At 27.0% G+C, this 15039-nt stretch overlaps 2 protein-coding genes across 8 annotated transcripts in view; both read left to right on the forward strand.

Moving 5' to 3' along the window:
• The window catches only part of LOC137832290 (beta-amyrin synthase), a 40108-nt gene that overhangs the window by 3617 nt on the left and 21452 nt on the right, over positions 1-15039 (forward strand). For both annotated transcript variants that reach the window (XM_068640367.2, XM_068640368.2), the window contains 6 exons: positions 87-185; positions 654-710; positions 793-1161; positions 1254-1334; positions 1459-1542; positions 1651-1940. In XM_068640367.2, the coding sequence (XP_068496468.2) occupies positions 87-185; positions 654-710; positions 793-1161; positions 1254-1334; positions 1459-1542; positions 1651-1767 (807 nt within the window). In that variant the 3' untranslated portion in view covers positions 1768-1940. Of the gene's footprint in view, positions 1-86; positions 186-653; positions 711-792; positions 1162-1253; positions 1335-1458; positions 1543-1650 lie in introns of those variants that run through there.
• LOC137832289 (beta-amyrin synthase) lies at positions 7246-13060 on the forward strand. 6 transcript variants are annotated; one of them, XM_090303709.1, is made up of 17 exons: positions 7246-7383; positions 7895-8115; positions 8269-8454; positions 8702-8791; positions 8910-9107; positions 9165-9249; positions 9342-9508; positions 9720-9911; positions 10033-10146; positions 10295-10414; positions 10535-10657; positions 10765-10863; positions 11686-11742; positions 11831-12121; positions 12214-12294; positions 12414-12497; positions 12578-13060. In XM_090303709.1, exons 2-17 carry the CDS (start codon positions 7915-7917, stop codon positions 12677-12679), a joined length of 2190 nt encoding a protein of 729 aa, XP_090159835.1. In that variant the 5' UTR covers positions 7246-7383; positions 7895-7914; the 3' UTR covers positions 12680-13060. The 6 variants fall into 6 exon arrangements, with proteins under 6 accessions (XP_090159835.1, XP_090159834.1, XP_090159837.1 ...); XM_090303708.1 differs by having other exon boundaries at positions 12601-13060; XM_090303713.1 differs by lacking the exon at positions 9165-9249 and having other exon boundaries at positions 7316-7383; positions 12601-13060.

The following is a 15039-nucleotide window of genomic DNA, read 5'->3' on the forward strand; positions in this document are numbered from 1 at the left end:
CAAAACATTTTAATTTGTTAAATAACTTATGGATATCAACATACATATGTTACATAGTTCTAACTAACTAATCATCCATGTTTCAGTGTTGTTTACTTTTATCCATGTTACCAGAAGAGATTGTGGGAGAAAAATTGGAACCTGAAAGGTTATATGATTCAGTCAATTTTTTATTGTCACTTCAGGTGAGTGTTATAAAAAATGGCACACTTTTCAATTTTATGTGATTGATTGTATAATCGATAGTCTATTCTCTTTATTTTTATGAAATAGAAATTGAAAAAAGGTTGCATACGAGTAATTTACCTCTACTTAATTAGTTTAAAACATAATATACTATTTATCAAAGTAAAATCATTTCTGTTTTTTCTATTGCTATAAAACAAGTTATTTTATTTTTGTTTTACTTTTTTTTCAAGTTTTATCATATAAATGATAAATTTACTCAGTCGCTTCTTTTTATATTAAGACTTTTGTTATAGTTTAAACAATTTACATTAAAGTTAACTTTTTACTTCTAAAATTTTAATTGATTAGATTATGTAGATGTTTTTCTGTAATTTTTTTTTTAATTTTCCTTTATCAATGTTTCTTACATTTAAATTTGTGATATATGATATTTTTTTACTAAACTAGAAGTTTGATTACTGCAGAGTAAAAATGGAGGTGTAACTGTGTGGGAGCCAGCAATAGCTCAAAAGTGGTTGGAAGTAAGTTTGAATTAATGGTTTTTACATTATGTATAAATTTGTTAGCTAATGCAGATGTGTCTTTTTTTTTATTAATTTGTAGCATCTGAATCCCGCGGAATTTCTGGCTGACATAGTAATTGAGCACGAGTATCTTGAGTGTACTGGATCAACAATTCAGGCTTTAGTGTTGTTCAAAAAACTATACCCAAATCATAGAAGGGAAGAGATAGATAATTTCATTGTCAAAGCAGCACAATTCATCGAAGATGAACAATTACCAAACGGAAATTGGCATGGGAACTGGGGAGTTTGCTTCACTTACGGTGCCTGGTTTGCAGTTGGAGGTTTAGCTGCTGCTGGAAAGTCTTACAGTAATTGTGTTGCCATTCGTAAAGCTGTGAAGTTTCTACTCTCAATACAAAATGAGGATGGTGGTTGGGGAGAAAGTTATCTTTCATGTCCAATGAAGGTTTGTAATTAAATGGCTATTTGTGATTACAATTTCCATTAACTTAAATGTCATTACTTATAAATATTACTTAATGCATATGTGCAATGAAGACGTACGTGCCTCTTGAAGGGAATCGATCAAATGTTGGTCAAACAGCTTGGGCTCTACTAGCTTTGATTCTTAGTGGTCAGGTATTCTACTCATTTGCACCTGTGTGATTTCAACATCTGTGGTATCTTGGATTTCAACATATGTGGTTTATTATTGTATCCAAAGTAAGTTTTCTTCTTATTCCTTTTCTAAATTTGCATGTAGGCTGAGAGAGATCCAACTCCTCTTCACCGTGCTGCAAAGTTACTCATTAATTCTCAGTTAGAAGATGGTGATTGGCCCCAACAAGTACCTCTCAAATCTCTATCCTTTTGAATTATGGCTCTTAGTTATGTACGAACTTATATCGTTGCGTGCAAAATTGTTTAATGTTTGTGTGTGACTTAAATGTTGCAGGAAGCATTGGGGGTGTACAAGAGAAGTTGTTTGCTTCATTACCCATTCTATAGAACTGTTTTTCCGTTGCAGGCTTTGTCTGAATATCGTAACAATGTTTTAGTGCCATCTACTTGAGAAACTGTAAGCTCAAAACAACAATGTCAAACCCATAAAAAGTATAAAACCAAAGTTGATGGTGATCAACTTTAATAAGTGTATTTCTATTATAGTTTTGTAATTATGGAATAAACATGTTGTATTAAATAGTATACAATAAAGGGTAAAAAGGGTAATTATAAGAAAAAAAAGGATGCTGTTATATGTTCTTAAATTTATTTTCAACTTTCAAATCTATATAAGGTTTAGGATTATTTCACATTGTCTCGCAATACACAAGTATGTCTCCTTAGATATACGTGTCTTAAACTTAAATTGAATAGTTGAATTTTTTCTCTATGACAATTCCATAATTTCTTCTCTTACCATGATAATATAAAAAATAATCAACTTATCCTTTTCATAATATCTTATACTCAATTTAAAATTATATTTTAGAATATATTTTATACCCAATTCAAAACTATACTCTAGAGTATATATTTCGATACGTTTCTAAATTATAATAAAATCTAAAATTTCTGTTTGGAGTTACACATTCCAAAAAAATATTCTCAATTTCATAATTTATAATAAGTTCTGAATATATTATGGCAATGAGACATTGATCATGTCTATACTGAGAGTAAGAGAAAAAAAAAGTATGAAAATAGAAAATGAAATAACCTCAGATCAATGCACTAGACTCTCTAAGTAAATCACTTTTTTCCATTTTAAACTGTCAACTGATTTAGACTTTATATTTAGACACTTATCAGTATACCTTAAAGAAATTTTTATAAAAGATGTTTTTTAACTTGTAGAAAGATCATTTCATATTTCCTTTTTATCTTCTAGAATTGCTTATAAAATAATTTAGCCCATTGACATTAGGAGTCATGCATGAAAATACTCCTTGAACCTTTATAAAAAGGTTTGAAATTTAACAAACTGGCAAGGAAGAATGTCATCAATCAAAAGTGTCAATTCGCTGAATCTGTCATTATTATAAAATATAACAAAGATGAATAAAAAAGAGTAAAAAGAAATGTATAGAATGAATATCTCTAATATTATTTCATTGATATCAAAATAAATAGTCTGAATATATACGAGCTAGATCTAGTTAAAGAGAAAAAGAATCAATGAAACAAAGACAAAATAAAGGTTATTCACCTCTATAAAGAGAAACAACTAAGAAATAAAAAAAAACACAATTAATATTAGGATCATTTTATAATTCTGATATTTATATTCTTTAATATCCTCCCACGTTGGATAACAAATATTGATGAGACCTAACTTGAAACAAATATTTTTAAAAGATTGGAAACTTAAAAGATTTGATATAAACATGTAACTGTAATCATTACTCTATATTCCACTTTCCAAAAACTCTTTAATATTATTCTTTATTTCTTTTATTTTCAGAATATGAGAGAATATAGACACTAAAACCGATTAGAATTCTCAAATATATTACTTATAAAACATAGCAAAACCATCCACATTTTACTCCGTTCATCTTTTCCAGTGTATTGTAAGGTCCCTTTTTCCAATCTGATGAAATCCCCTTGCCCTTGATCATACACACGTGACACTAAATTTTCACATCAAACAGAAAGATGGCATAATAACTGAATGATGAAAACACGTAACATCATTATAGAATGCTCTTCCAATGAAGTGGCATATATTGTTAGACTACTCAGACATGAGAGGCACTCCTATGACAACTGTCAAGAACAGCAAGCATATAACATCTGCAATCCCAAAAGATGACATTGGGAATCTCTCTTTATTGACCAATTAATCTTATAACTGATTCATTTAATATATTTTTAAGGATTGTTTAGGGGCATTGTATGAGATTGTATTAGCGCTCATTTGGGTATTATTTTCTTTCTTCTTCTTTTTTCTTGAATAATACTATTTTGTACTTTTTTTTCCCCTTCAGTAACACTCATATGTGTCATGAGACACTTTTATTGATGGGAAATAATACTCAAATGAGTACTGTTGAGAAAAAAAAAAGTCATGTATCATAAAATTATGAAGTTATCTAAAGTACGGATTAGGATACGTTTATCTAAATCACAACTCAAATTTAATATTTAAATCTGAATCACGTCAAGAACACCGTAGAGACAGAACAAGAGTTATTCCTTGCAAATTTTTTTTTTTAAATGTGGGAAGAAAGTTGTATATTTATATATTTTTTAATTTATTAACTTTAATTTATTTTTTTTATTTCTTTTTTATTTTAAATTTAAATTATTAATATTTTTATTCAAAATATAATTAAAATTTAAATATAAAAAATATAATCAAAATAATTATTATAAAAACATAATTAATCATATTATATATAATAAATTATAAATAATAATAATAATAAAAATAAATATATTTTTTAATAATTAAAAAATAAATTTATATAATAATTATATTAATTAAAAAAGGAAAAACAAAAATAATAATATTATTTAATATAAAAATAATTTTTTATCAAATATTTATAATTATAAATATTTAAATAAATATATAAAATTAATTTTTAATTATTTTTAAATATAAGGATAAATATGTAAATTTACATTTTTATCAATTAAAAAATATATAATTTCAGTCACACCCATCACATAATTCACAAATTTTTATAAATTTTCTCCGCACTTTCCACTTCATTTACCTTAATCCAAACACCCTAACTTTTTCTACACTTTCCTTTCAAATCATCTCAAATTCACTCTTTCCTTTCCATTCCCTAATCTAAATAAAACATTAGTGAGATAGGGGTGGAACTTAGCCCTGATGGCTTCCCAACAGTCATCATAATCTACTGTGTTCAGAATAAAGAGTTGGCTGATGATATGGATACTATTCTTCCCAATTCCTTTCTTTTTATGGTCTTCGGTTGCATCATTCTTATGTTCACACATATCTGTGTTTAGTTTCTCCAGTGTGACAGAACTAGAGGACTTTCAACTAGCGAAGACTGCACTGTATAGGTAACATCTATCTATAAGTTCACTTAGAGTATTTATGTAATATAATAAAAGATATTAGATAAGTATTATCACGTTAATTATACATTTATAAAATTGGTTTTTATAATATTTATCTAAATTAATATAATTACACTATATTGAAGTCTATAATAATAGTCTAAAAAATTATAGTGATCTTGATTTTAGACCACCTAACGAATCATGTCAGACCGACAAAATCCAGGAACGTACAAATTGTTTTATTAAACTTTTGTTAAGTTGAAAAATATGTATGATGATATTATTTCCTTCAAATTTATTGAGATAGGATTTTGTGCAAGAATGAATTCTCATGGTAGAGGTATAGATAGTTGCGTAGGTATATGATGAAAGTACAAGATAATATTGAATATATAATATATTTAGGTTGTTAATTAATTTATGTTAACTATATGAATATGTTTGGTAGGAGAGCACAGAAAGTTGTGAATTTTTAAATGTAAAAGAATGAAAAATATATAATTTATTTCGAAAAAACATATCTTTATATATAATTGCATTTTGGATAGTATATAAACATTGTTAATATAGGTAAACAATTCTAGAGAATTACATGCATTAATAATATAATTATAAATATACTGTCTAAACCATTGGTGGAAAGGTCGAATGGTCAGTAACAAGATAAAAAAAACCTAAACAAAAATAAATAAATAATTAAATAATAAAAACTGTAAATGTAAAAGTTCAATTGGGTCTAAAGCCCAATAAATGAGTACTATAAATAGGGAGGTCAACTAAAAAATAGAGTGAATTTTATCAGATAATTAACCAGAATCGATTCTAACTTTATCATCGGAATCCCTTGCAGCACACCCGCTTGAGAGCTGATCCTAAGACCAGAAGTCGAGAGTCCAAGTTGACCAAATCCGATCAGTGAGAGTCCACATCCTACATCAAAAAATCAGCCCAAGTGCAAACCTATGAACAATGTAACCGAAAACACAAACCTGAATCAATAGACCGTGAAGCTGAAAAATCAAAAAAAGAAAAAATTAATTGTTTCTAGACCTTGGAAAAATAATAAAATATATGGGATTGAGTCTTTAAAATACTAGTACGAGTTTGTTTAAAGTTATATTTATGATATATTAATTATTTCTAAATTATCAATAAATATAATTTTATTTACTAAAATATTTTAAAACTTAAAATTTTAAATATATATTTAGATAATTTTGTTTTAAATCGTTATTAAAATATTTATATATGAGTTAAATTATTTTAATTCTAAATTGGATAGCTAAAAACTTTATTTTATTTATTTTCTCTTCTATAAGTCTAGAAAAAGTAGTCCAAACAAACCGAGAACTCCAGTCCAAACAAATCCAGAACTCCATAATGGTTTATAGAAAAAAAAAATTTAATCATTTTTCAGCAAACCTTTAATAACAAAAACAAAAGAATACTTTGATATCCAAAAAGGTAAAAAATTAATTTAATTAACCATTATAATAATATATTAATATTTTAAATTAAAAAATGAAATTAATAAAATTAAAATATTATTTTATTAAATCATTTGATAGATGTAATTATTATTTGAAGTTTGAAAATATCAGTATTCAAATAATTTGTTATCGAACTTCAAGTTAGGGGTGACAATATGAGTTGGTTCGCTCTGCATAAGTTCGTCCCGTGTTTGGTCCGTTTCGCGTTTGGAGAACGGACTCATTTCTTTGGCTCGTCCCGCATAAGAAGTAACATGTAGGTCTGCGGGTCAGTTCGCATAAGATTTTTTTTTCAAATATAAAATTTTTATTAATTATAAAAAAAACTTATTCCTACTATTGAAAGATTAAAATTTTATCTGTGTTTAAAATATAAATTCAAGTATGAGGTTTGTTATAAGGTTTGATTAAAAATAATTAAAGTTTTGATTTGCATCTATTTTTTCCAATTTATGTATGTAAATGTATAAAAGTATCTTATCAAAATTTTGCTACAAAATATTTTAATGAAGAAGACTATTTTTTAACTATCCTATTAAAATCTCTTCTTTATATTATTTTTTTATTAACAAATTTTAAATATAAACTTTTACTTAAAACTAAATTCAATGTTACTCTTAAATCTTTTATATAATTAAAATAAAACATTATTTTTATAATACATTAAATTTAATTTTTTAAAATAAAATAAAATAAAAATTACACTATAAATGAATGATGTATGATTTTTTTTATTAAAAAATTAAATAATTATCTTTTTATTTATATGGCGTAGTAACCTATCCTAGCACCTTAGTAAACTCACTTTGACTTTCTGGTTATGGGAAGCTGACGAGCCCGTTCCTGCAACCGTAGTGTCCATTACAAATCATTAAAGTGATGTGTACGGAGGATGAGCAGCATCACCGCTTAATAACTCCTATGAATTGACACACATCTTCCGATGAAAAAATTGGAAAATTATGACTTATTTAAGACTATTGTTGTCATCATTAAGTGATTTAGTTGAGAGTTGTATAGAGTCAGTGGAGTGAACCCCATAAATAGAGAGACAGATATAATTCCATTACATTATATTATTACAAAGGGATTCATCTGAATTATTTCGTTAGCTTCAAAACAGTGGGAGTGAACACTTGAAGATCTGTCATCAGGTTCTTTTTTGCTACTTCCTTTTTATTCCTTATGTTTTGTCGGATGCACAGCAACAGAACAGTGTAGCCAAATCTTTTCAAATGCTGTAATCTAAGTATCACTTTGTCCTCCACTCACACTCACTTCAACACATCTTATTTAGTCCACTCAGTGCTCATATTTTTACACTTCAAACAATAAACAATTCAATAAATTAATATTTTAATTATACTACTTTGTAAACAAAAGAAAAAATTTAAAATTAATATATATTATTATATTATTATAATGGATTGTGGTTTTCCGATGTCAAAGTATTTGTTTTTTAATTAAAGGTTTGCTGGAAAAAGATTAAAAGTAAGAAAAAAATTAATAAATTTCCAAGTTTGCTGATAAAAAAAAAGTTAAAAATCAAGAAAAGCAAGGTTGAAAGGATAAGAAGAAAAAGAATAGAAAGAGAAAAAATGATTTATTGCTGGGTTATAGTACACAGTGAATGAGGCTTAAAGTGTGTGTATATGTATGATGCAGGAACAAGTAAGGTTAAGAAAATGTGGAGGTTGAAGATAGGAGATGGAGGGAAGAATCCATACATATTTAGCACAAACAATTTTGTGGGAAGACAAACATGGGAGTTTGATTCTGAAGCAGGAACTGATGAAGAAAGAGCCCAGGTGGAAGCTGCTCGTCAAGATTTCTATCAAAACCGCTTTAAGCTCAAGGCTTGTGGTGATCGACTATGGCGATTTCAGGTACTTCTTCTTTATTATCTGAACCAAAACCTCATTCTTCAGGGCAAAAAGTGTAGTAAGCCATTGTTTAACTATTTTAAAATTATATTATTGTGTGGCATTTCGAAAAGGAAAGATATTAAAGAAATAAATAATATAAGTATATTTGTACAGATTTTGAGGGAAAAGAAGTTCAAACAAAAAATAAGGAAAGTGAAGATAGAAGATGATGAAGAAATAACATGGGAGAAGGCTACTCTCACCCTAAAGAGGACCTCTCATTACCTGTCGGCACTGCAAACTAGCGATGGCCATTGGCCTGCTCACGTCGGGGGTTCTCACTTTTTCATTCCTATCATGGTAACTTCAATTTATTAGAATATGAGTATCACACTTCTACTTTTTCTCTTGCCTTTATATTACAGTTTCATAAACTATTTATTTTATTTATATTTATTATTATTATTAATATTATTATTATTATATAGTATTAATGAAAAACTAAAATCAAACTTGTATAGTATTACAATCAATATAACATTTTGTAATTTAAGAAGTTGAAATCTAGAAAATTGTAGCATAAACAATACTTTTATATATGTTTCAGGTTTTTTCCATCTACGTTACAGGACATCTTGATTTTGTATTTCCAAAAGAATATTGTAAAGAAATTCTTCGTTATTTATATAATCATCAGGTAAACTTGCTAAATTTCAATGTACTCAATTTACATATAATTTTTATTAATTTAATAAAAAATAAAAACAAAATACAAGGATAAAAATGAATACTAATGAGTATAGTTTGATGTGAAGAACGAAGATGGAGGGTGGGGATTGCACATTGAGGGTCCTAGCACCATGTATGGTACCACACTGAATTATATAAGTATGAGAATTCTCGGAGAAGGAGCTAATGGAGGTCATAACAATGCTTGTGCTAAGGCCAGAAAGTGGATTCATGATCATGGTAGCGTAACACATGTACCTTCATGGGGAAAATTTTGGCTTTCGGTATGAATATGCTTTTATACAATTTAATAAACACATAAGTAAACGTAAGCATTGTAGGTACTTGGTATAGTTGATTGGAGTGGATGCAACCCACTGCCCCCTGAATTTTGGATACTTCCCACTTTTCTCCCCATGCATCCTGGTTAAATTTTTACTAAATTACTATAAGAAATAGGAGTAAATCATTATTAAATTAACTATTATTGTATCTTATTTTCATCTTAAATAACGCAGCTAAAATGTGGTATTATTGTCGATCTGTATACCTGCCCATGTCATATATATATGGAAAAAGATTTGTATGTCCAACCACACCATTAATCACAGATTTAAGAGAAGAACTATTTACTCAACCATATGATGAAAGTACTTGGAAGAAAGCACGTCACAAATGCGCAAAGGTAATAAATATTTTATCATCAATAGAAATGTGTTCGGTTGAATTTACGAAAATTATAATTTTTTAATTAAATTTTAAAAATTGTACGTAATTAGTTCGATCAAAATTTAAAAGAAAAATAACTTTAAAATTATAAAAGAAAAAAAATTAACATAACATGTGTGTAAAATCTCTGACAAAAATGATAATAGTGTATTTTACATATATGACAGGAAGATCTCTATTATCCCCATCATTGGATACAAGATCTAATATGGGATAGTGCTTATTTATTTACTGAACCACTCCTTACACGTTGGCCTTTCAATAAGTTGGTTAGAGAAAAAGCACTTGAAGTAACAATGAAGCTTATTCACTATGAAGATGAAAATAGTCGATATACCGATGGTGGGTGTGTGAACAAGGTAATCATCATAATTTTAAAGCATAAATATTATTTCTAAAATGCATCAATTGTGATTTTTAGTTTTTTCTCCACAAAGAAACTTCATTCAAATACGCCTCTATCATATCTGTGTTTTGTAGGCTTTATCTATGCTTGCATGTTGGGTAGAAGATCCAAATGGAGATGCTTTTAAGAAGCATGTTGTAAGGATCCCAGATTTTTTATGGCTTTCAGAAGATGGAATGTGTGTACAGGTACAATACAACGTGTATTGTCAATTTCTTTTTTTCACTAGAGCATTATAATATCTAAATACAATTCAATCATGTTATTTATAATCACTAGAAAATAGATAACCATTAAAGATGATAACTTAATTAATGCAATTGTCTATATATGTAGGGACTTTATTCGCAATCATGGGATGCTGGTTTCATTGTTCAAGCTCTTCTTGCTACTAATCTAATTGATGATCTTGGTCCCACACTTGCAAAAGCACATGATTTTATCAAGAAATCTCAGGTGAGTATATGATAAAATTACAATTAAGAAACAACATTTTTAATTAATGTTCAATATATTCATAAGTAGGTATTCATTAGTTTTATCAAGCAATAATGAATTGATTTGGTCATATTATAGGTAGTAGAAAATCGTTCAGGAGATTTTAAGAGTATGTTTCATAACATTTCTAAAGGGTCTTGGACCCTTGCCGACAGAGACCATGGGTTACAAATTTCTGACGGCACTGCAGGATGTATGAAGGTATTTAACTAGTTAGGTTACAAAACATTTTAATGTGTTAAATAACTTAATGGATTACAAGATATATATGTTATATAGTTCTAACTAACTAATCACTCATGTTTCAGTGTTGTTTACTTTTATCCATGTTGCCACAAGAGATTGTGGGAGAAAAATTGGAACCTGAAAGATTATATGATTCGATCAATTTTATATTGTCACTTCAGGTGAGTGTTATAAAATTTGTGGTAGTATACTTTGTAATTCAAAAATGTTTTTTTTTACACCCATGCTCTACCCTATACCCCAATAAATATTAATATTTTAATTATTTTTTAATTTTTTAATTTTAAAAATTATTTTAACATTAATTACTTATATTTTCATTAAGATTTTTTTTTAATTCTTTTATTACAAATATTAATATTTTATTGTAGGTGTAAGGTGAGACAGGATGTAAAAATATCATCATCCTGTAATTTTTACGTGATCAATTTGGTAATCGATGGTGTAATGTCTTTATCTTTTGAGAAAATGGAAACTAAAAAAAGGTTGTGTAAAGATTACGAGTAATCCATCTCTATAGATAATTTAAAACATAAAATAGTAATTATCGAAAGTAAAATTATTTATGTTTTTTCTACTGCTATAAAACAAGTTATATTATTTTTGCTTCACTTCTTTTTCGAATTTTATCATATAAATCATAAATTTACTTTCAGTCGTTTCTTTTTATGTCTATACTTTTGTTATACTTTAGAAAAATTACATTAAATTTAATTTTTTACTTCTTAAATTTTAATTTGGCAAGCTCTGAAAAAATTAATTAAAAAAAATCGTTTCTTTTCTAAATCTGAAAGATTGTACTCCAGTTTATTGAATTGCTGCACAACGTTAGGTTCTTTCCATTTAAATTTTAATTTTTTAGATTATGCACATGTTTTTTTGTAATTTAATTATTATATAATTTTCCTTTACTGAATTGTTTACTTATTTAAATTTTGTGATATATTATATTTTTTACAAAAGTAGAAGTTTGATTACCGCAGAGTAAAAATGGAGGTGTATCTGTGTGGGAGCCAGCAAAAGCTCAAAAGTGGTTGGAAGTAAGTTTGAATTAAGGTTTTTACAATAACTTCAAATTTGTTAGCTAATGTAAACGAGTATATTGAGTGTACTGGAGCAACCATTCAGGCTTTAGCGTTGTTCAAAAAACTATATCCAAAACATAGAAGACAAGAGATAGAAAATTTCATTGTCAAAGCAGCACAATTCATTGAAGATGAACAATTACCAAATGGAACTTGGCATGGAAACTGGGGAATTTGCTTCACTTACAGTTCCTGGTTAGCAGTAGGAGGTCTAGTTGCTGTTGGAAAGTCTTACAGTAATTGTGTTGCCATTCGTAAAGCTATGAAATTTCTACTCTCAATACAAAATGAGGATGGTGGTTGGGGAGAAAGTTATCTTTCATGTTCAATGAAGGTTTGTAATTAAATGGCTATTTGTGACTACAATTTCCATTAGCTTAAATGTCATTACTTATAAATATTAATGAATGCATATGTGCAACGAAGACGTACGTGCCTCTTGAAGGGAATCGATCAAATATTGGTCAAACAGCTTGGGCTCTAATAACTTTGATTCGTGCTGGTCAGGTATTCTCCTCATTTGCACTTCTGTGATTTCAAATCTATGGTATCTTGATTCATATGTGGTTTATTATTGTATCCAAAGTAAGTATTTTTTTTACTCCTTTTCTAAATTTTGCATATAGGCTGAGAGAGATCCAACTCCTATTCACCGTGCTGCAAAGTTACTCATTAATTCTCAGTTAGAAGATGGCGATTGGCCACAACAAGTACCTCTCAAATATCTATCCTTTTTAATTATGGCTTTTAGTTATGTATGATCTTATATCATAGCAGCAAAATTGTTTAGTGTTTGTATGTTAATTGTGACAGGAAGCCTTGGGGGCGTTCAAGGGAAGTTGCTTGCTTCATTACCCATTCTACCGAACTGTTTTTTCAATGTGGGCTTTAACTGAATATCGTAACAATGTTTTAGTGTCATCCACTTCTGTTTAACTTGATAAGTTGTAAGGTAAAAAAGACAAAGTCATACCCATACAAAAATTCGAATATATAAAATCAAAGGTGGTGATCAACTTTAATAACTATATTTCTATTATAGTTTTGAATTTCTGTATTAAACTTACCTTGATCCTTTCTCTTTGATTCACTGCTGGTAATCTTTGGATAATGTGTCAGTCTCTGGTAGGACTTACTTAATACGGGTCTTCCGAGAGGTGTTGTTATTTTGTTTGTTGAATATCATGGATGTGTAGATCCATGTGAGATCTATGTGGTTGTTTTATGTTGAGATTTGAAGAAAATTGAATAATTTGAAAATTGATTTATGTAATTTTTTTATTATTTTGATTTAATTGTGTATATTATAAAATTTTATTTTTACTAGCTTACCCTTACTTTTCTTGCTGTGTTGTGAACTGCAATGATTATACTATGTACACAAGTAAATGATTATACAATTGTTAGAGAATCTAGAAGGCTTTAAACTTTTGTTTTGAACTATAAATTGTAAATATTTGTATTTTTATAAATCCTAATATTGTAATAATAATATTTTGAAAAACTCCAAACCTATATAGAAATCGGTAAAACTTTGTAATAGTTAGATATATTTTCTGGAATGTTACGTATGTTAATTAAGAAATCACATAAAATTAATTTAACTTAATTATGATTATGATAATGAGTATTAAAATAAGATATTTTAGTTTTATCGATAATCTAAATTATACATATATATAAAATGTCATATGATGAAAAATTAAAGGTTCTCGTATTAGACTTTAGGAAACAAACTTAATAAAATATCCTAACTTTATTAAAATCTTTAAAATCCTAGTTGGAAGTTTGTTTAAAGTTATATTTATGGTATAACCGTTAGAATAATTTACAGCAATTTAATTGCATAATATTAATTATTTATAAATTATCAATAAATATATTTGTATTTGTTAAAATATTTAAAATTTTAAATATGCACTAAAATAATTTTGTTTTAAATTATCATTGAAATATTTATATATGAGTTAAATTTATTTTACATTATATTTTTTTTCAATACAGTCTTCCTTTGAACAACATAAATATTGAAAGTTCTTCTTTTATATTTTCAATAAATTATTTTTATTGTTTAAAATATTTTCAGACTTTTTTAAATTTTAATATGAAAGAGCATATTTATAAAATAAATAAATTCCATATAAAATTAATTTAATTAAAATTTAAATAAAATAATAAAATACATACATTTAAGACTTTTAATTTTAAAATTTCTAAATATATGTTAATTTTGATATATAAATAATTAATCATATTTTTTTTTATCCTTCCTGAAGATATATTTAAAAAAAAAATAGAACTCAAATTCTCTTTCACGAGTTGCTTACCTAAAGTCACTAATGACCATATTATAAAATTTCATTTAACTACAATTTTTTTTAATACTAAAATTTATAATCCTTTTTAATTATCGTTTATTTATTTGATTCAATTTAATTACTCTATGATTGAAAAGTTTATATCATGACTCAAATGAGTGAAATGGTTTAGGTTGTGAAAAAGGCAGTGAAGACCATAACTACCACTTTTACTAAAATGACACACTAAATATACTTACAAATTAAATTTAAATTTATTAGTTTTTTATTTTACTAAAAATAATAGCGAGTACTAGTACTATTTAAAGTGAGAATCTAGATTATTTTAAAAAATGTTAGTATAATCACTTTAATTTCTAAATAATCATGAAATTAAGATTTCTGTGTGAAAAAATGAACGGGACAAATATATACATTTCATTGCATATAAGATGACTATTATAATTTATGTCTCACGTCTTAATTAATCTATCTAAATTAGATGTGAACAATATATAATATTTTTGAAAAAAATTATCTTTATAAAACTTTTTTATTAAATTTAAGTTTGTAATATTTTATGCTATATATATTTAATCTTATTTTTGTTATTGTATCCAAAGTAAGTTTTCTTCTTACTCCTTTTTTAAATTGGCATATAGGATGAGAGAGATTCAACTCCTCTTCACCGTGTTGCAAAGTTACTCATTAATTCTCACATAGAAGATGGTGATTGGCCCCAATAAGTACCTCTCAAATCTCTATCCTTTTGAATTATGGCTCTTAGTTATGTACGAACTTGTATCATTGCAGCAAAATTGTTTAATGTTTGTGTGTGACTTAAATGTTGCAGGAAGCATTGGGGGTGTACAAGAGAAGTTGTTTGCTGTCTGAATATCGTAACAATGTTTTAGTGTCATCCACTTGAGAAACTAGAAGTTTAAGAAGACAAGTT

This window comes from Phaseolus vulgaris, chromosome 6, assembly GCF_051622355.1.
Source record: "Phaseolus vulgaris cultivar YP4 chromosome 6, ASM5162235v1, whole genome shotgun sequence".
Classification (NCBI taxonomy): domain Eukaryota; kingdom Viridiplantae; phylum Streptophyta; class Magnoliopsida; order Fabales; family Fabaceae; genus Phaseolus; species Phaseolus vulgaris.

Coding starts and splice junctions, on each gene's coding strand:
- LOC137832289 (XM_090303708.1), top strand. CDS start 7,915: ATGTGGAGGTTGAAGATAGGAGATGGAGGGAAGAATCCATACATATTT. Junction 10,415..10,534: donor ATTTTATCAAGAAATCTCAG/GTGAGTATATGA, acceptor GTCATATTATAG/GTAGTAGAAAATCGTTCAGG. Junction 10,864..11,685: donor ATTTTATATTGTCACTTCAG/GTGAGTGTTATA, acceptor TGATTACCGCAG/AGTAAAAATGGAGGTGTATC.